At 39.8% G+C, this 22883-nt stretch overlaps 1 protein-coding gene across 1 annotated transcript; it reads left to right on the top strand.

Annotated features, from left to right (window-relative positions):
* Nucleotides 1–833: 833 nt before the first annotated feature.
* On the top strand, nt 834–22883 carry LOC119649989 (insulin-like growth factor-binding protein complex acid labile subunit). Its single transcript, XM_038052444.1, has 3 exons — nt 834–1086; nt 1155–1570; nt 21746–22883. The coding sequence occupies exons 1-3, from the start codon at nt 885–887 to the stop codon at nt 22703–22705; spliced, it is 1578 nt and encodes a 525-aa protein (XP_037908372.1). The 5' UTR covers nt 834–884; the 3' UTR covers nt 22706–22883.

The raw sequence follows: 22883 nt of genomic DNA, 5'->3' as shown, positions 1-22883 counted from the left end.
TTTTCTGATTTCATTCGTTCGCTGAGGATAACCAAATATTCCCACCGTCTGTCCATCGCCGCTCGTCGATCGGTAAGTAAAGTACCGTTCTTGTCATTAAGCGAACAGAAGTGTTCGATATCCTGGGGGCTCGGGTAACAGCTATCGCTTTCTTTGCTTCCCAGTTCGCATTCTTGTAAATGTTATAGATAAACTTATGATGACATAAATATGACATATATGACATATGACATATATATAATTAAATTACAGCTGTACTAGCCATCCAGTGCAATTCATCTAAATGAAATGAAGATAAAAACTCTTTTACAATACATTAATAGAGTTGCCTACGTCGACGTTTCCTTGCCAAATTGGACGTTGACTTCGAGCTGTCTATCCAATTCGACCCACTAATAAGTCTTTTCCCAACAGCAGCAATGACGTCTTATAATCAGATTGAAATTAAAACTGTTAGTGCAATTTAATCTTTGGGAAGCCTAACCTATGTATGAGGTAGATTACGCGTATATATCATCTTTAACTGAGGAATAACTGTCCGCCCCAATGAGATCATAAGGTTTTCCCAAATCGAATGACGAGACAAAGTGGACACTCCAGCTCGGTTGATCAGAATTCCATTCAGCCACAAGCCAAGCACTATCAACCGTGATTACACTTTTGATGCCATTTGAGTCGCTAAAAATGATTTCGCTAATCACCGAAACTCAAGCGTCGCTGGCTCTCGTCCATCTTTACTTCTACTAATTAAAATGCCAATAAACCCAAAATTATCTCTACTCTCGCAGACTCAATTAAGATTAGGATTTAAGTGAGAATCGTTAATATTAAAGAATCAGTTTCGATTCAGAAGTGGGTTAGATCGGTAGCACCGCGGCTTGGAAATGGACTTGAAGCTGATATTGGTTTTCGCATTAATAAACAATATCTACGCCGCTAAGAAATGTATTGTTGTTCTCGACCGGGGCGATGAGTACATCGAATGTAAAAATATAGTTTCCTTGGCCTCCATCATAAGTGAATGGCAGCCTTCCTGGGAAACTCTCCGTGTAGTGAATGAACGCGAGTATAAGCTTCTAATTGCAGGTAAAGTACTCAGCCCAGTGTAAACTTCATGGTTGGAATGAACCCGTATTGCTTGCTCTGCTCTTCAGATTTACCAAGACGCAGTATCATCACGTCACTTAAAAAGCTGGACTTGTCCAATGCCGGTAACATTCGAGTAACTGGCGATGGTTTCAAACAATATGATTCCTTGCGCTCTTTGAATTTATCCAATACTGGGCTGGATGAGATCGACGATTCGTGGTTTCCTAGTAGACTAACAAAGCTAGATTTGAGTCGAAACGATTTGAATAGTGACGTCCTTGATGACTTGAGGAAATTGAATCAAATAACTGATTTGCGCTTGGCTTCCAATGCAATTAGCGCTGTGGACTCGGAATTATTTGGAAAAATGAGAAAGTTAACACGCTTGGATTTAAGCTTCAACGAATTTCAACGGATAAAGGATGTTGGACGCATTCCTAAGCTTGAGCATTTAAAAATGACTGACAACATGATAGCAGAGGTGAGTGAACTTACAATAAATTGAATGAATGAACGAAAAACAGCGTTTGCGCAAATAACATTTACCATAGATGGGATCAGGTCCACGTAAGAGGTTGGAAAAAAAGGTATAAAATGTACGACGGAAAGGCATCTAAGGGCCTCAAAGAGATGTGGGAAAAAGGCAAATGCTAGGGGATGATTGACATCTTTAGTTATCTTATGCATAAACCAACGGTTTAATAAAGGGTGTCCGGTTAGCTGAGTGGTTAAAGCACAAGGCTGTCATACGGAAGGTCGCGGTTCAAATCTCAATGATGGCAGTGGGATTTGTATCGTGATTTGACGTCGGATACCAGTCGACTCAGCTGTGAATGAGTACCTGAGTGAAATCAGGGTAATAATCTCGGGCGAGCGCCCCATTCTGACCACATTGCCTCTTACAGTTTACTGTAGTGTACCGTTACGGTCTTGAATGAAGTGCTCTAACACGCTTCAAGGCCCTGATCCAATATGGATTGTTGCGCCAACGATTATTATCATTATTAATAAAGTGGCAGCTCCCGTGAGCTGGGTGCAACAAACAATAGTTTCATTGGCTTCTTTTCATTTAGATATGCGTTGAACTGCTCAAGATGTTTTTGCACGAATGTCAAGACTCGGATTGTTGCTGTCACTTGAATTAGAAACTATGATAAATTAAGAGGTTTATATATGGTACAGTTCTGATGACCGAGGAAATAGAAAATCTTAATATTGCATATTCTTTAAGTACATTATATCAAGATATTCTCAAATCTCCTAACGATCAGAGGGAAGTATAGGATGAATTACTTTGAATTTTTGAGGAAAACACTTTTGACCGGAGGTAGATGAATATCACAGCAAACGTTGAAATAAGGATAACAATTATTGGGTCGGTTGTGATTGATGCATTCTCCAAATGTAGTTTATGCAAATATTTTAGGTCCAGTTTAAGGTCCCTTTCGGTGAGGTTACCTTGGAACATGAGTGGTAGGGGCTGGAATGTTTGGTTTCCTTGCGAAAATACTCAACACGGTTATGGGAATTATGTCGTTGGAGAAATTATTAATAAAGGTGCCGCTAAGGATCTGAACGATGTTCTCATGCAAATTTTTTTCCTTAAACTTTGTTAAGTAAGTTAAGTTACCTCCACAGTCGGTTTGTTGTGATATTGGTAGTCGCATGTCGCGCTCACTCCTGTTAACACATGGGAAATGCAATTACTTACGAAAAATCCCTGCAGCTGATTCTTTTTCTATATTTTTATATTCTACATCATTGTACATTAATTGATGGTCCCGTATTTTCGGGACTAGCTACTGAATAATTTTTAAATTTTGAGGCGATCATTTTAATATTTTTGATTGTGGGCCGAATTAGAACTTCCATTTTCAGTAAACAAATCACGTACCTTAATAAGCATCATTTGACGTGCATACTCAATGGCTTGGACTTCGTTCCCATAGGGCAGGTTATCCGCCTGAGAGAGAACCTCTTTAACCTCATCAGTACTGAGCAGGTTTGAGTTAACGATTCCGCGTTTCGCCAACTGACCGGCAAGGACCACCCCCGGCACTTTATCCCCAGAATTGTTATTTTGTTGTACAGCATAAAACCGACGAGTATTAAGTCGGTTTTATGGGTTCAAATGTCGATGACGATCCTGTTGTAGTGGTCGATGAGGTCCGAAGTTACACTATTTATTGATTTTATACTGTTAGTTGTTATTCCGTACAATATCAATTTGTGATGCTAAGACATTGTTCTAATTTATTGCGTCTGGATTCAACGCAAACCATTTCCAAGCAGAACCTATCCAATTTATGGACCTTTTGCTCCTGGTTGGTTTAAGCTGCACTAAAATGACTTTTACCTGCGATACCTGATGATGAATCTGAGGAGCTATGATGCTGAATTTTTTCAGTTGATGTTGGATTTTCAAACCTATGTTAGCTAGAATTTGATCCTAGTTTTTCAGATCGATTGAATTTTAAAATTCCGGGTAGCAATTTTCCCAAGATTTTGTTGCATTGTCATAAGCGGGCCATTGGGTTTGTAGATATTAAGTAGAGTCGCAAATTTCGAAAACGCGACTCTTTTGGTTAAACTTGTAGTGATGGTTACTCGCTTATCCTTAGCAACGGTTCCCCTCTTAAATAAGGGTTTATCCTTACTTTTTAGTTGCTTTTTTTCTTGTAGACAACGTCGCCTGCCTGAGAGACTTTCTCTTCACGTTATAAGTTTTTATCTGGTTCTTTTGTTCCGAAGGATTTCACATTTTACATTTTAGTGAACTTCTGATTTTTAGTTATGCCCTAATAATTGATTCGCCGGGACTTTGCGAAAAGAAAACGTCCATCGACTGGCTTTATTGCTGAAGGCATCGAATTATTTCCAACACAGTACATAGAATAGGCTCATTCAATCGAACCATTGCCCTCAGTTTTTGGAGAGGATGCGATAAACCGATATACCCATTGACTCAATGTAATTCAGAATGATGGAACTAATGAAACTTTCCTCGTTATCTGAAATGTTAACGTTAGGAGCTGTAAAATAATGAATTAGTTTCATTGTTTTGTTTTTAATGCGAAAATACTTCGCAAAATTGCTGAATTTGTCAACGCAAGTGAGGAATTCCTCGCCATTTATCGTTGACAGGTCTATGGACAATTTTTTTTGTATAGCTCGGTATTGGAGTTTCCTGCAGTTTGGTTTTTGTGGGTGACGATCATACTTGCATTTATTGCATGGAGAGGTGTATTTTTTCACTTGCCTGCTCATTTGTGGAAAGTAACACTTTTCCAATATTTATTCCCTATTTATTTAATATTTTATTTATTTATTTATTTGACGGACAATAAACAGGGTAAACTCCAATTTTTTATTGTCGTCAGAGGGGGGAGAAAGCAATAATCTTATCCTATGCTTAAAACTACTTAAATAAGAGAAGTTAAAACGACCAAGGTGTTATGCGTTGCTACTTCGGCAGAGCCTAGGAATCGGGGAATGGAAGTAGACTTCGAGCTCTGCGAAGGGCACGTTGAAAATGTCAGCGTTACGTGTGTTATAAGACGAAGGATGGTAAATGGTGTCGTTAGCGGCGGAGCAGTCCATCAGACCTGAGAGAAGTTTAAAAAATGTACATAAATCCAGATATCCAGGTATGCTAGTGTAGGAAGGCTAGGTTTAGAAAACGGAGGTGGGAGGGGTAGTCCACACAATGGAAGCTTTTCTTAAAGAAAAGGGAACGGGTGAATTTACGTTGCACATTTTCAAACTCAAGACAATCACAGTTACGGAGCAGTACTCGAATGTATTCCTCGTGATGGAATCGAAGAGAGCTAAGGAGGGTTGGATGGAGTCAAAATCTGAGAAGCAGCAAAGTATAAAACTTGACAACTTTGCTGCTCGATTGGTGACTTCGAGGCAATAGGTGTCGAAGCGGAGCGTATTGTCGAAAGTGACTCTGAGGATTTAAGTGGAATTTAGGTATGATAAGGGAGTAGGAGAAGGAAGTGGGTGAGGATTCAAGCGAGTAGCACATAGAGAGACACTTTCTGACGTTTAGCATTAAACCATTAGCAGAGCACCAACGACCCAGAGTGTCTAGGTTAGATTGGAGGGAAACATAGTCCATAGGCGACGATACATCGGAAAACAGCTTAAGGACGTTGCCATAGAGCAAACAGGAACAAGTAACGAGAGGAAAAGGTCGTTGATAAAAAGTTAAAATAACAAAGGGCCCAGAATGGATCCCTCGAGACGGGGCTCAACCAAGGCAAAGAGAGAGAAGCGCCAATATACAAAGCTAGCGTCAATATGTATGAGTGAAAACTACTTCAACTTCAAGAATGAATATTACAAAACCACCGCAGGCACGACAATGGGTAACTACTTTCCACTCTACTAAGTGAAATGTTTATGGCAGGTCTAGAGGAACTAATGGAACAGCCTGGGATAATGTCCACCTTTTGGGTTAGATATGTTGATGATGTACTAGCCATCATGGACAAATCGCTATTGGATTGCTAGAAAAGTCAATCAACTCCATAAAAATATAATATTCACAATGGAGATTGACCAAAAGACCAAAAGGCATCATACATGCGCAACTTAAAACTCGTCTTAGGAGCGTAAAGGACCCGAAATCTAAGGAAGAGAGCGGGATCTATAAGATCATATGCCCGGAATGCACCAGTATATATATAGGCCAGACTAAGCGATTGATAAAAATATGATTCGGAGAACATACCAAAGAAGTGGAATTGGCGGCGAAAAACCCATTACGCCTGTCAAGTCAGCAGTCGCAAAACATATAATAGAGAGCGGCCAGAACATTTCCTGAGACAACGTGTATATTATACAAAAAATACATAAAGTCCACAAACTAGACGCCGCAGAAAACTTGGAAATATTTAAACAGACCAACACCTGGTTGTTGAACACCGATATGGGCACCTGTTCATCTAGCTTATTTGTTTCCAGATTACCTGAAGCGTTTGAATAAACTTCTCGAAGAATTTCAACCCCGTTGATTAAATTTGGATCCAAATATTATTCGAGCATTTTTATTAGTTTGTCCTTGCTGATCTCTCGCATCCGAACATAGTATCTATGATAATTTCGGTGTGGTTGTTTATGTGAACGAGATCCTTTTGCTCGGGGTAGCGCGCGCATGGTGAGATCAACAGCTGTATCTTAAAAACATTACTTATGGCTTCGCCCGCGATATGTTATCCTCATTTGCGCTATGTATTTTTTCAAAAGTGTTTATGGGGGGATTCGCCTCTAATCGCAGCTTTGATAGGGCGTCCGAAACAATATTAGTCCTGCTTGGTTTGTATTGAAGTTCATAATTGAACTCTTCTATCTGTGACTTCCATCTTTTGAGTTTGGTGTTATGATTTTTATTGCTCAGAGTAAAAGTCAGCGGTTGATGGTCCGTAAAAGTTTTTACTTTTTTATAGATACATCCACAACTTATCGAGTATATGGCAAGCATTCCTTTCTCCACCTTGGTATAATTTTCGCCGTTCTAATCTAAAGCGCTATCCAAACACTTGCTGCAAACTCCAAATCTTCAACGAATATTTATCTTGATTTTACGTATCAAAATCATCATTATGTACAAATGCATTACATTAGCCACAGACGTGCAACCAAGTTTTAAAGCAAGTTGTTGGTTGACCTGAATTTGCACGTGTGTGGCCAAGTGGCCGTTGCCGCAACCTGATCTGCCAACCGCAACTTGTCAACACACGTGCAATCTCGCGGCCGGCAAAAGTGCAATCTCCCCCACAACTCAGCGGCAGAGTTTCGTTAAAAATTAATTTCGTATTAATGGCAGTTGAACTTAATGGAGTCTGTGAGCGAATCATTCCCAATTCTTCTATAGGAAGTACACGCGCATATACATTTTTATTCTTTTAGTTCTGTTTTCGCGCAAGAACTTTTTGCAAAATTTTTTGATTGATCTAACACGGCCATGAAACGAATAGAAGTTTTAAGTGCAATGGTGCAGCGTTATAAATATATACTTCATTAGGTTAGTGGAAATATTATATTTTACAAGTGTATTATAGAAAAACATAAGTTTCATTTTTAAAGCAAGTGAGCAAATTATTGTTTTTTAACCCCGCGCAGTAAAAATATTCTTTCCTGTTGGGGAACTCCAAACTTCCAGAAACTTGTGTGCTGTGAGCTGCAACTCAATGAACATTCTACGTCGGCGAAGTTCATTTCAAGTCGGCAAGGTTCGTTTGATTTTTCCCCAAAAAACCAACACTTCATCATATCAGCGGCAAGTGCTAACGAACGGAAACATCCCAAGAAAGACACCCTGTGCCAAACACCTTGTCCATACGCCTGCGTTTGAGACTATTCTTAAGACTAATATGTGGACGGCGCTTAAAGATCTTGAAATGTAAATAATAGGTCAATAATTAACTATTTCTCCTTGCAAATGTTGAAGGCCTTGGTCTCCTTTTCTCCGAATTCAATTTTCTTCATCTTAGATTGGTTTGCTCTTATTTGCGCGTTTTCACTTCTGGTTAGTTGTGTCACGAGTTGAGCAATTTTCGCGAAATCTTTTAGGAATTTCCGATTCGAGAAACGCTTTTAGAAACCTTAATTTTATTAATCCCCGCAATTTTCTTGGGGTCTGGGAGGATTCCATTTTGATTGGCGATGTAGCCGAGAAATCCTCCTCGAGTTTGGTTAAAATAGTCTCGAGATTACGTGAATGTTCCTCGCCTGTTTTTCTAAGGATTATAATTTTAAAACATCGTCGATCATCCACTGGAAGATTGCTGGGGCATTTTAAGGCCGAATGGCAGTCTTGTAAACTCATATATCCCATTAGATTCACATCGGCTCCTGTGTTGACGTTTGAATTTCCACTTTGATTTAGTCTCAACAATTGTTTGCAATGGGTCCAAAAATTTTTGGGTGTTTGCTGAGCACTTTCTGAAACTTTTCTTTAAATTTCTCGCTAAATGGTCACATTAAAACTCAATGATATAATATTTATCTGCTTATATGAATCATCATCAGCGGCGCAACAACCGGTTTCCGGTCTAGGCCTGACTTAATAAGGAACTGCAGACATCCCGGCTTTGCGCCGGGGTCCACCAATTCGATATCCCCATCTTAGGCAGGGTCTGCCTCGTCTTCTTTTTCTACCATAGATATTGCCCTTATAGACTTTCCCGGCTGCATCATTCTCATCCATACGGATTAAGTGACCTGCCCACCATAAGCTATTGAGCCGGATTTTATCCACAACCGGATGGTCACGGTATCGCTCATAGATTTCATCGTCCAACCTCATGTAGGGGACCAAAAATTCTTCGGAGGATCCAAATCTCCGAGGAATACATGAGCACTGGCCAGATCATTGTCTTGTACAGTAAGAGCTTTGATCCTATGCTGAGACGTTTCGAGCGGAACAGTTTTTGTAAGCTGAAATATGCTCTGTTGGCTGCCAACAACCGTGCGAGGATTTCATCATCACAGCTGTTATCGGTTGTGATTTTCGACCCTAGATAGGAGAAATTATCAACGGAATTTTAATGCCGGATTTTATTATGAGAATATTTTCCTTTGTCTTTATTATAGCTTCTAAATCTTCCAAAATATGGCCACCTATGATATCATTGAACGTGAAATATCTAAGATTTTCTTAATTTCAGCGCTTCACTAACTATTGCAGTGATTTTAAAGCTTCCTGCTGCGGATTGGATAAAAAAGTTGGGTCACCTTATTTTACGTTTGTTGTTAGTTTGTTGGAAATGAAATTCTTGTTAGCCCTGGTGTCTATAAGCACCTTGCACCAATCTTAATATTTATGTCGAACTCGTCTTGGTCCTTTTCAACATGTTCGGTTCAGAGTTGAGATTCTTCCGACTGATACTCTTCTGATTGGTACTCCTCTAATTCGTATTCTTCTCATTGAGAAAATTATACGGAGCCATATGGTCGCTTGTTTGCCTGAAGGAACGATGGTCTGTGCATATAATGCACCTGTCGTGTTTGGATGGATTTTTCTATGTCTTTGGAACTGAAGGCAAGAAGCATATGCTTCGGGTAAGGTTTGTGGCTCCTTATTAACACGTCTAAAGCCTTATTACGTTGCTAAGAAAGTAAGTGCCTCTTGAAAATAATCTTGTGTCTTAACCTTATCTATTAGAAGTGATAGTTGATAGTTCACCGTCGCGTAGAACTCGTCAACACTCATGCTTCCTTGTGTTTTGGGGTGAAGTTGATGCTCTAAACTTCTTACGTCGCGCTTATCGCCATAATGGAGTGATAGGCACTTCTTAGTACATTGCTGTAGGAGACAAGTGCAACATCTGCTGCTCCCCGTACTTTTTGACAGACAGGTATCTCTTAGTATAGCGACAACGAACAACATTGTAGTCAGTTAATATTGCTTCTACACTGTCTACCCCCTTACTGGACGGAGTTGCCGCCAAAGACTTGCTGGCCAAGTGGTCGCACGATTAACAAGACACAATATCGCTTGCTATATAGGTTGAATAACGTTCACAAGATTTGGGCTTTGCACAAAGTTTCAAGCGCTTTACTTTTCGCTTTTCTGAATATGTTCAATATTTGAAATTAAAAAGCATTAACTTTGCAATCAATGAAATCATCATCATTATCGTTCTGAATCCTCTGGATAATTTTTTTTGACCTACTCTTTTGATGGTCTAGACTTGTCGGTCGGGGACTACTGCGGCACAGTGTAGATCATTTTAATGTTAAGGAAGTCCTTCAAAACCTCTAAATTGCAGATCATTAACGATCCTGTTTGCTCAGGGAGCAGTTTACAATAGTTTGGTGGCTTGCGCCTCTGTGGAGAATTCTATGTTCTAGTTGGCGGTTATGCTCATAGATTATTAATTATAACAACTATGTTCGATTTTCAAATTGACTTTTACTTCTAGTCGGACACCAGTTATGGAGTCTAAGTGAAACGACTTTAAATTTAGATTTAAATCCTCACGGTCCTTCACGGTCTTAATACAACTGATTACAATTTAGCTTAATTAATTTAATTAAAATCTTACCTCGCAGCGGAAATTCAAAGGTGTGCAATTACAGAAATCGTTCCTCGAATAAATCGTAACCTTGTTTTAGGTGAACTTGATCCCCAGGACGTTATTCGATTATTTGGAAAAGATCTCAATGCGAATTCGCTTAGATTTTAGTGTTTGGGTTATGGAATTGGATCGGGTGATTACTGTGGGTAAAATTGCGAATTGAGGAATGCGCTTCTAGGGTTTATGGTGTAAATTGCAGGTAAATGCTGACTTGAGGAGTATCTTTATTGAGGCAGCGTCAGCGCAGTTGTCTACAGATTTTGGAATGTTCATGGCCGTATATAGTTTACAAGTCTGATTCAGGATTTTCCATTTCAAATTCAGACTTTTTATATTGCCAATTCAGTATTTTTTCAATATTTTACTATCAAGTTGTATACCAACTTGGGATCCTTTGAAAAAAAATGTGGGCGGCTCATCAGCTTTCTATCATTATTTGATTGATTGTGATCGTGAATTGGAAATTCATTTTTAATGTTTTTTTCGGGGTTTTTAATGTTTTGCTTAAACTAAAACCTTATTAAAATCGGCTCCTTGATTATTTGCTTGTCATTTTTTGGCCAAATATAGTCGTGTGAGGTATCAAATGAAAGATCCCTATTAGTACCTTTCGCGGCCGTTTTGAGATCAGTCTTAAAGGGGGGTTGCGGGGACTAGAAAGTCACCACTCATCACAGACCACAGATCCATTCTCAGAAATTATCCAATCGACCAATTTAAAAAAATCATGAAGTCGCCCCAATAGCGATATCTGATCGAATAAAGTTATGTTACTCAGTTTTTAACAGTTGATTAGAGATCTTCTAAGTTCATCCTATAATCATAAAAGGCTAGAGTAATATCGGTTATAACATGGAAAATGACACCACCAAGGTTGTTGAAAATCCACCACATTAAGTGGTTAGTTTGTCATACTGAATATGTACAGTTATCTAACGAGCTAAGTAAATAGGAAGTACACAAAACCTGTATCTGAAGTGCCGAAGTTTAGGTTTTTGACTTGTCGTTGATACGAGTATATACAACTGCGTGCAAAAAAAGTCTGAAATGAAATGGACCGACTAATTTGTCATTCCTTTTCTTCTGCTATAGTCTCAGTCCCTTTGGTCAGTGGGGTTCACTTAGATAGAGAGAGACAGAGAGAGAGAAAGTTTGCCTGTGGCTTAGACTTGGTCCGGGTAGAGTCAAGAGGTTCTCAAATCACTTCCAACGTTTCGGTCGACCATTTGGTAATTTGTCCTTGGTAATCGATCAATACTCTGAACGAGAAAGGGACACGGCAAGACCGACGTAGAACATCAATTAGCCAGGTTTGTGGGACGCTATCTGAAGCTTTAGCGTAATCGATATCGCAACTAAACAGATCGCTTGGACCTTTGTTCGTCTGTCCTTTAATCATGGCCTGTTCATTAATTATTTACATTATGAATTTATAAAGAGTTGACAACGTCTTGGGTCTGCGAGATCCTGCACCATGTCTATTTTAGGCACAAAGTAGATAATCCCGCAGTGAGGAAGAGCGGAAATTCATTCGGTCAACTAATGACCTGCTTTATGCTATACTCCGACAGACCGTGTATGCTTGTGAACTTTTTGTACCAGAAATTCCGCACCCGATGCAGACCACTTCTACGAGCTTCTGGCTCTTCGAACTTCCTGTTTGGTAACATCCGAAAAATTCGTGCCCGGGATAGCAAAATAATGGGTGCCTTCGGCAGTGGCCCACTCATTGTGCTCAGCAGGCTGAGTGGATAAACCTCCAAAATCATTTCTAATTCTATGAAAAAATTTACACCCCTTTCGAATGTATGGGATCGGTCTCCCTTCAAACTCAACATAAAGTGGGCACCACTTTATGTAAAGGAGTATACAGACCACATACCCATACCCACCCAATTTCGTGACTGATGATTCAGTGGTTTCCGAATAAATAGGGTGTGACAGGCGGAGAGATAGACGGACGGAGGTTTTGGTTTACACTCGTAACTCCATGCTGTTGACACATCTATATCATTCAAAATAGATCATAAAAAGTTGGTTACCAATACAACATCAGCCTCAATTCCAAATGTTCAAACAGATGATTTTTCCAAGAAACGAAAACTATGCTCAATGATGTAATTTACAATCAAAGTTATATATAACATATAAATCCCTGTGCCATACGCACCATCGCATTCTTGGCAATGTGCTTACGTTCCCCACAACTGTTCACGTAGCCATAAAGAGACCCTCTCGTTATCCGATAACCCACAATGGAGTTGTGGGCTTAATATGTAACCTATCCCCTGCTACGTCCATAGTTATTCAGCCCATACGCCAACCAAGCGTCAGTTATTGTCTTGGTAGTGTTTTCTTTTTAAGGTTTTCTGTAAAACAAAACCTTATTAAAATCGGTTTACTGTTTGTCACATGCATTTGTCTCGGATACGGTGCAGGATTGATATCAAATTTGGTGGAAAGGTGGAAACTGTGAACGCGCACGCATAAAGTGAGTTATATCCTTTTATATCGAATTTAAGGGGAGGTCCCCATACATGCAAAAGGGGGGTGCAAATTCTTTTTTCACCAAATATAGCCATGTGGGGTGCCAAATGAAAGGTCTCGATTCGCACTTTCTGAAGCCTGTCTTAATTTTGACATTTGTTGGAAAGGCAGGAGGTGTGGGGGGTTGAAACTGATAATTTCTTTAACGGACCCATTCTCAGAAGCTAACCAACCGAAAAATATGAAAAAAAATCAAGAGGCTACCATTATATGGTGCCTAGGTTCCGAAATACCCTCCATATCGATATTTGTTCGAATAAAATTAATAATAGTATATTACTATAATTTTTAGTAATTGGCTGGAAAACCCTGTGAGTCTTTCTGCAAATATGCAACATTTGCACTTGGTGCGAACGAAACGCGAAATCAATGTTTGTTTTGGTGCGTTGAACTGACTCTTATTCCACTTCAGCACTGGTTGTATTTATTTTTATTTTGCTGCACTAAATTAAATATTAAATAATTTAACTTTGAAGTATTTATTTTTATTTCATTACACTAAATTAAAAATTATTTCATTTAAAATTGCATTCGTAATTCAAAAACTTTTCCATCTCTTTTCTTAATTCAAAACGTCACAATTCATTTTTTAAATTCAACTGTTATTTTCTAAATCACGGTCTACTTCGCCACGGAAAACACCGGTGGTGGCGACTGTCAACCGAATTAACAACATTCGAAATAAGTTTCGAATGTTGTTAACCCCGCTGCGGCACAACCCCCTTAAATTCATCCTGGAATCACGAAATTTTGCAGCAATGTAGGCTATAATATAGAGCTTGGAGTTTGGTCAAAATCACACAATTATTTTGGTTATATAGTTTTCGCTTCTTTGCAAATTCAAGACTTTGAATGTCAATATAATATATACTTATATTACGTGCTACGTACAAATGGGACAAATGCACACTCAAATGTCTTTATAAAAGAAATATACAAAACCTTTCATACCTGAAGCATCCAACTTCCGGTTTCCCGACTTGTTTATATCAAATGTAGGTCCCTCATATTTCAGACTTTTTTTTAGCTAAATGTCGCGATTTCTGCGGGTAGACAGGCTCCCTCTGAGAATATACGCAGAGTATTGTGGATAGCCAAGTTTCACAGTTATCCAGGAAAAAACCGTTCATCTCCGGTCAAGTAATCACAATTTTCTGTGGTTTGACAGAAAGCAATATGACGCAATATAAATGCAACTGTCAAGCATGGTGGCTTTAAAGCGACCCGAGTGAGTATTGCAGATTATTATTTATTGATTAGAACATGAAGAGAATGTGTACTGGATTTAACTTAATTTGTTACAAAAGGCCAACGGCATGGAACAACTGTTTGTCTTCCAGCACGACAACATGTATATATGTACAATGTCCCACGCCGACTATATATGCCTCCCTAATCTTAACATCGTTGAACATCTCTAACATTCGTTTGAACTCCAGATCCATAAATAGTACATCTCCTAGAAGAAATGATTTCCGGATTTCCCTATGTAACGCCTGTAATTTTATACATAACATTCAAATTCAAATGTAAGTTCGAATTTGGTTCATTTTAATTAGAATCCTTTAAGTTTTCTTGCTATGCCAATGCTTTTGTTGGACTCTCTTGTGCTCATTTTCTTTGATTTCCTTGTGTGATCTGCGTTACGTGGGAATAAATACTTTGGTCTATTCATTGTATCGTGTGGTATGTGATTTCCGTTCTTCAACCTCCTTCCTCCTAGAATGTCTTTTTCCTTGTACTTGTAGTCGGAGTACATGATATGTATAGGCGTATGAAACAAAGTACATCAGCAGCAGAGTCGAGTCTTTTTTTATATGAACATATGTAATTATGTTCATATAAAGGTATCATTTATTACCTTTTTGTCACGTTTTCCATTACCATAATTTTTCACTTCTGACAACATTGATCTTGGGTCAGAATACCCCGATGCCACGAGCCGGACATGATTTGATGAAAGCTTGGAGGAAACAGTGGCAGTCACTTTCCATATGCTAATCCCATGGAAGCTCAGAAGAGCACTGGCGCAACTGGACAGAGGAACGAAGGTGGTTTTAGGGTTGTTCGTGCATCGAGCGACATCAAGTTCGGTGCTGCCAGCGGCAAAAACAACGCTTCATAGATGTACTCATTGACCAACTGCCTCGATGTTTTATTCATTAACACAAATAGAAAGAGTGCGATGAACAGCTTAAATGAGAATCTTGATTTTGTACAGTTTGAATGCGCCCCATATTGGTCAAGATTTATAACTCGGTATTAATATCTTTTTAAGGTTTTTTTATTAGAATCGAATCGATGTCTGCCTGTCTGTTTCATCGTTGGAAGGTGGAAAGGTTCAAAACCTACTGCTGGCTCCTGCCATACAGTTATGCGAGACTTCTACTCACTAAAACCACCTCCTTCTTCTTCCACTCTCCCCACGGGACTGCTATAAGCATTGCATCATGGGGCTGGTTCAGTTTTTAACTGCGGCGTATTATTGTTCGCTCCCTTTCTTGCTTTCTTCGCAGTTCTTCATGCCTTAGCTGTTGATGAATCATTTTCAGCTCAATTACCACTTGATTCCAAGCCTCCGTTGGTTCCAACATAAACTACGCTATATTCCAGGTGTTAAGCGCCTGTCTGCGATCGCCTCCAGCCTAGTTCGGTGTGCTGTAAAACTTAGGCACTCATATAACATGCTCCGCATTCTCAGCCACGTTACCACATCTTGGGCAGCATGGTGACTCGTCGTGTCCAAATCGATATAGATAAGCCCGATAACCTCCATATCCATTTAAAAACTCTGTTAGCTCGTAGCTTAATTCCCCGTGATTCCTTTCCATCCAGCTTCGAATGTGTGGAATAATACGGTAGGTCCAACAGCCAGTTTGAGCCTCGTTCCATCTCTTTTGCTATTTTGCGATGGATTCCCGCCGTGTTAGTTGCCGTCGAAGTACAATAGACTCCCCGATTTCATACATTTTGTCGTAGAAACGCCGACCTTCATCCGCCAAGATGTCTATGAGGATGGTCCCTGCCAGTACATATGCTGCTTCTCCTGATCATTTTTCCATAAAATGTGGCCATGTGGGGTACCAAATGAAAGGGCTCAATTAGTACTTTTCGAAACTGGTTCCATATTTAATATCGGGTGAAACATAGGTGGGGGGGGGGGGCTAAAAATATGACCCCCAAAAAGTGTAACAGGTCTCATTCTCAGAACCTATTCAACCGAAAAATTCGAAAAAAATCACAGTGGTGTATCTCTATGAAATCTAGGCCTCAAAATACATCCGGTTCCGATATCTGCACAAATAAAGGTAATAATAGCGTATTTCCACATTTTAGAAATATACCTGGCAACCCCCCTTATGTTCATCCCAGAAGTACAAAATTATGTATGGGGGTAAGGGATAACATAATGCACAACTTGGTCAAGTTTAAAGAAAATCCACCTATTATTAACAAAGTTATAGGGGGTGCAACTTTGCCATTTTTGGTGAATTTTGTGCATTCTAAAACATGCATGACGTCATCATCACATATCAATTCGTCAATACCACACCCAAGGGAGTTCGTTGAATGGGGTCGCAAAGAACTATTTTGTTTTAGTTGTTTAGTCATTTGTATATGAATATCAATTACTCCAACCAGACATGTGTATCTAGGTTGAAGTTTGCGGGTAGTATTTAATTAAGATAGATAGATTTGTACACTAAGCCAGCCGTATTTAATATACGTGCTATATATTTACATATGTATGGTTTTGTCCACGGAGTAAATCGCAAATATGGGTACGATCAATTGATATATGTATGCACAGTATTTGGAAATAGGCAGTTTGTTTGTCTAGGGTGAGGATAATATCTATGTCTGTAATATCTACGTATGTCTGGTAGTTTGGAAAAATATGAGGGATTATGTTAGATTTGTAGCTATATAGGGATAACACAAAACCTTTATACCCGAAGCGCCAACTTCCGGTATGCCGACTTGTTTCTTTTCTTTTGATGTCGGGAAAACAATTTCCGCTGCATGGCCAACGCAATTCATAAATCCGAGTACGTTCGTTCCGCCACACTTGCATTACTACTGGCTGACAAAATGTGAACAAAAATTCATTGGATAACGGTATCTGTAAATTTTTCATTTTTTGTGTAGAGCAAAATCTTACCAAAATCGGTTTGGCGTCGGTTTATCTGTCTGTCCATCTGTCTACCGGTTATGCAAACTTTATCCGACTGACAATTTGGTGGGGATGTTGGAACTATGAAGCTATACGAACGCAGTGAACGACAGTATTTTACGGCGAGTTTCCCTATACATGCAAAGAATATATGCAAAAATTCTTTGTGCTAAATGTAGTCATATAAGACACAAATAAAAAATCCCGACTGGCATTTTTCAAAAGTAATCTTAGTTCTAACAATAATTTTAATCGCAAAAAATACCTCCACTCCCAAATCGACTCAAATAAAGTTAATAATATTATATTTCCACAATGAAAAGGAATTTAGTAGCGAATGAGCCAGCAGGGAGACGCCATCGAAATTGAGTCCGCAAAAGGAGTCACGAGAAAGGATGCAAGATTCGAGTCAAAGACGCTGGAGTAGACGTCAAATCTTTTCGGTGAATTCGAAACGGCCGGCAGTACACTTGTCGAATTTGGGCTGAAGACAGGCGACTTATGTTTTACGCGGCAGTCCAGAACATTCCAGGCACAAAAGCAATGGTTCCCAGCCCAAAACCCACGCGCACCCTTAAAATAAGGGAGCTGAACTATTTCGGGTAAAAAGAAGCGAGAAAAGGCAATTGCCCTCATGTGAGCAACCTCAAGCTTGGAGTTTTATTTGTCAACTCCAGGAGATAAAATTTGACCACAGTCATCGTCCCTGAGAAGACAACAAGCCAACTTTTTTATTGCGAAGGACAAGGATGTGCTAGGCCTTTGTGTTCCAAATGTGGCAAATCCGGATGCAAAGTGAAGGCCTGAGTGCAGCAAAAATTCTGTGTTCTTTGTAATGACCACGGTCAGCAGAAAGAAGACGTGACTTATGTTTACAGTTCTGGACGGTGCCAGGGCTTCAAAGGAGAAGTGTAAAAACTAAAAACTCAACAACCGTGATCCACACCCTGCAAGCGAACATGCACAGGAGTGCAAATGCTCACAATCTGGGGGCAAACAGTACAAAATAAAACAGCTAATTTGCTGCTCCTGCACGAACAGTACTGAGATAGAGGTCGACCATGGTGGTATGCTGATGTATCTGATATTGTTGCCATCTCAATGAGAGATTCTAACCAAAATTTGCGAGAGTAGGGTTATGGCCGGGGAGATGGCTTCCTTTGGGTTTGTTGTGCGGAAGTGGCTTTTTCAGCGTTTATCTCACACTGAATCAATCTACGCCCACTTTTCTGAATAGACTCGGACCCTTGGAGAACAAGATTCAAGAAAGCAAAGGTAGAGTCCTAGGAGGCTTTAACACCAGAGCTCTCAAACCAGGTTCCACATTTGAGAAATAGCCGCCAGGATAGAACTTATGTCCTCAATATCGGTAGCACTCCGACGCCACGATTGGGCGGTAAATCAGGCCCTACCTTTGCTGCGAAGCTTTTAGTTCGAGCGGTGTAACGATGAAGGGTACTGGAAGATTAAACGTTCAGGGATCACCAATACATTCCCTTCGAAATTACAAACGGCTTTTCCTAATATTCTGACATCCGACAGAGACCAGTCAGATGGACAATCTCTCAAACCGGGTAAACGAGCCATAAGACCGGGATACGTCTTATCATCGCAGCTTGCAATGCACTAACGCCAAAATGGAGGCTCACGGGAAGCCGCTTGGGTACTTGTGAGGCCCTGAAATTGCAAATTTACGGAGGAACTCCATCAAACTCCGGAGGATTACTCAGCGCTCACAATACAAGGAACTCGCCGAAAAAATGAACAGGCAAAAATTACATTGCTGGCAGGAATTAGCAACATTAACAAGGATCCATCTGGTCTCGGATATGAGTCGGTTACTGGACCTCACCTTTAGTGAGGATGGCAATCCTGCAGGTACTTTTTCTTGTCCATCCCATCCACGCTAACGTTGTGGTGAAAGGGAAATACTGAGGAATACCGCTATTCACTGTGTAGGAACTGGAAGAGGCGGTCTTGTCCAAGAAGGACAAGAAAGTCCCGAAGCGCAGAAACTTTTAGTGAAGTACAAACCTGTTGGCGGGTCCACCGCATGTTTGAAAGCGGATGTCTCCCCCAATGGAAGGTTGTAAGGCTCGTATCGGTAGGCAAAGACAAAGACGACACCGGTGCGTACTGTATCGTCCTCTTAATATCTTCGACACACGACGATTAACTGAGCTGAAAAGCCCAAGAAGTCAAGATTTAACAACGATATTACGTTGTGCTGTGGGATCATTAAATCAATGCAATTTTAATGATCGGGTCGATCTACAATTGATTTGATAAACGAAGTGGTAAAAGCAGTGAAACTGGTGAACGCACACAGTCGTCACTGCTAACGAGTACTGCTCCCTCTGACGGGGAATGTAAAAAACGCGTTTAATTCTATATTCCAGGCTAATTTTTGTTGATATTGGGGGACTATCTAAAAGATCGTACCCTACTGTAGGAGACCCAGGAAGGACAGCGTGGAATGAGGGTCACATCGGGGGCGACTCAAAGGTCTGTCCTCAAGCTCAACCCTGGGGATATTGCGGCGAGTCTGCAGATGGTGACTGAACATGGGTTTCCTAGCTCTGAAAAAAATCGCCTACCGAACCGTCTAGGAGCCATCAGTAATGGTGATAGTAGGAGTTATTTCGATCGCCCTCCAAGCTGCGGAGTAGTAGCTCTATTCTACCTAAGAAAAAAGAGGGAAATAAGGATGCGATTGTTGCCATGCGTTGCGATGGACATGTGGAGCATAGTAGCAGGTTACACTTAGGTCATTTATAAGACAAAAAATATTGTAGCTGTACACTCCAGAAATTCTTACATAAGAAAGCCATAAAACCGTTCATACCCGAAGAACCAGATTTTGGGGACCAATTGGTTTTTGCTAGGGTGGGTTCTGGAAATGGGACTTGATATACTTTACTATACTTTTATATACTTTTCATTTAATTTGCAACATTCTCATATTGCAAAACAAGTCGGGACACTAGAAGCTGAGCGCTGCAGATATGAAAGGCTTCGTGTGTTCCTCATATAAGTATATTTGAATGGGTATTTGTAACGCTTGTACCTAGCTCATAATAATTATGTATTTAGTTTGCCAGACTGGTCAATTTAATGCGATACTGACATCTAAAATCTTAAAATACAAAAAAAGTGCACACTTTGACCAATTATAACTTAAGTTAGTAATAGTGAGATTTTCACCAAGCTTGGTAGTATTCCGCTCTATAGTATACCCTATATTATAATACTTCAAGTTGATTTTTCTAGGATAAATTTAGAGGAGGAGGGGTATATTAAACACGGTAATATGCTATTATTAACTTTATTTAAGCAGGTCCCGATGTCCATGTGCATGGACCACCAGATTTTTTTTCAGATATTTGGGTTGGGTAGTCTCTGAGAACGGGTCCTTAAATTAACCCTTTTCAGACCTACGCACTCCTCCCCTTTTCAACCAATGACAGAACTAATACTTCGGAGCTTCGGAAAGTACTAATCGAGGTTTTTAATTTGATACCTCATATGACCATGTTCGGTGAAAAAAAAATTTACACACTCCTTTTGCATGTATGGTTTCCCCTCTCCCTTTTTCACAAAACCTTAAAAAGTAGACCCTGTTCGGAGGAATTTTATATGAAAAACTTTCTATGCACATTTTACAATTCCTATCTAGCTAAAAATTCAAAATATACCTTCATATACATATGTCCAAACTCCAAGATATATGTACATATTATGTTCATCGTAAACAAACAAAAATTCCCAAATTTGCACCTCGGTCGTAATGCCGATGTATTTAGTATGTCAGACTGTTTACTTCAATGGCATACTGATATTCAGTCCTAGATTGCAGTCAATTTGCACAAAAGGGACTAATCATTTAATTCACGGTATTATCACGGTCAATATTAGGGGTTTGCAGCCGATTTCTAAAAAATATAGTAATAATAAACATAGTAACTTTATTTTATCAGATATCGGTGTAGAGGGGTCTAGACACCATATACCTTCGTGTTTTTTTTTTGTTAAATATTCGGTTGAGTAGTTAATGAGAACGGGTCTATGAAAAAATTACCACCTTCCAGTCCCCGCCTTCCTTTTTCTTGCATAAAATATCCGGTGTCCGGATAGCTGAGTGGTTAGAGCACAAGGCTGTCGTACGGAAGGTCGCGGTTCAAATCTCACTGGTGGCAGTGGGATTTGTATCGTGATTTGACGTCGGATACCAGTCGACTCAGCTGTGAATGAGTACCTGAGTGAAATCAGGGTAATAATCTCGGGCGAGCGCAATGCTGACCACATTGCCTCCTACAGTCTACTGTAGTGTACCGTTACGGTCTTGAATGAAGTGCTCTAACACACTTCAAGGCCCTGATCCAATATGGATTGTTGCGCCAACGATTATTATTATTATTAAAATATCAGAAATGCTTTCATTTGCTCCCCAACATGGCTAAATTCGGTAAATAAAGTGTACACCCCCCTTTTGGAGGGCGATCTTACTCACTACATGCGAGGAGATTCACAGTTCCCACCTTTCCACCAAATTTCGTATCAATAAGGGTCACCGTTTCTGAGATGACTGTGACAGGTAGGCAGACAAAGAAATGGACGGACAGACAGACATCCAGTAAACTGATTTTAATAAGGTCTCCTGTAATTTAATATAAAAAGTTTACTTGAATATACTCAAATGGGCTTCTGATATCTCAAAAGCAAAAGCTATGTTGGGTGCATAATTATTATCCATTAAACAAATAATTTTTTCTTTTGCCGTCAAACGTTCTAAAAGAATACAATGATTCGTGTTCAAATTATAACTTTCACTTCGTTTTTCCCACAGGTAACAAATGAAGATCTTGCTGATTTACCGAAGCTACAAACTTTGGATATAGGATTCAACGTCATTGACCGCATCGAAGAAGGATCTTTTTCCATGCTCCCTGAACTTGAAGAAATTGATCTGGACGGAAACGTGTTGACGAACATACCACCCAACTTATTTGGAGGTATTACTTCCCGGAGTTTCAGACGATTGTCTTTGAAAGGGAATAAAGTGAAAAGGCTGGAAGGATTTCAATCGCTCAATCGCCTCATGGAACTGGATTTATCAGGAAATATCCTGGAAGATTTGAGCCAATCCTCGTTTTCCGGATTGGATTCTTTAAGGCTGCTGAATCTATCGAACAATGCTATCCTGAATATACAGTCTTCGACTTTCGGACCCCTACCATCGCTTGAAATTCTGGATCTGTCAGGGAATCGGCTACAAACATTAGACGGTAATATTTTTGGATCATCTGGAGCGCATCTGAAGCAGTTGCTTCTAGCGAAAAATAACTTGGGCGTTCTGCAGCCGCATTTATTCGATCCCATTGGAAATGTTCGTGTTGTGGACGTCTCTTTCAATAAGCTCACTTATTTTGATGAGAACGTGTTTCCGCCGCTAAGGAAAATTAATAAATTTTTCCTTAGTCATAACTCAATTGAGCATTTCCCATTGAAAGCTTACGAATTATTGAGGACGTTGACTGAAGTCGCCATTGACCACAATAAACTAACATTCTTACTATCACCTACCACAAACGTGCGAAGGCTTCGAAAAATTTCATTGCAAGGGAACCCATGGCAATGCCCATGTTTTGATGAAATTACAAACTTTTTGGCGCAGAAAAGTGTCAATTACATGAACGGATTAAACTTCGATGGACAGAAACCACTATGTGTGCATACGAAATTCGCCTTCTGCATTAAGGACCTCCAGAAAGTAAAGGAGGAACGCATTGTGCCACCTAGTGAGTAAAGTGAGCAGAACACGTGACACATGCCCTAGTCGCAATGGATACATTGAATAGATTGTTAAGAAATACCGATTGAGATTAATTTCAGTCGTTTGAAATTGGTGCTACTTATTAACTTTCATAGTAAGATTGTAATTTCTGTAATGTCAAGAAAGAAAATATACATATTAACTCATGAGA

Source organism: Hermetia illucens, chromosome 2, assembly GCF_905115235.1.
Source record: "Hermetia illucens chromosome 2, iHerIll2.2.curated.20191125, whole genome shotgun sequence".
Classification (NCBI taxonomy): Eukaryota; Metazoa; Arthropoda; class Insecta; order Diptera; family Stratiomyidae; genus Hermetia; species Hermetia illucens.
The sequence above is the reverse complement of the archived record's forward strand: the minus strand, read 5'-3'. Positions and strand labels throughout refer to the sequence as shown.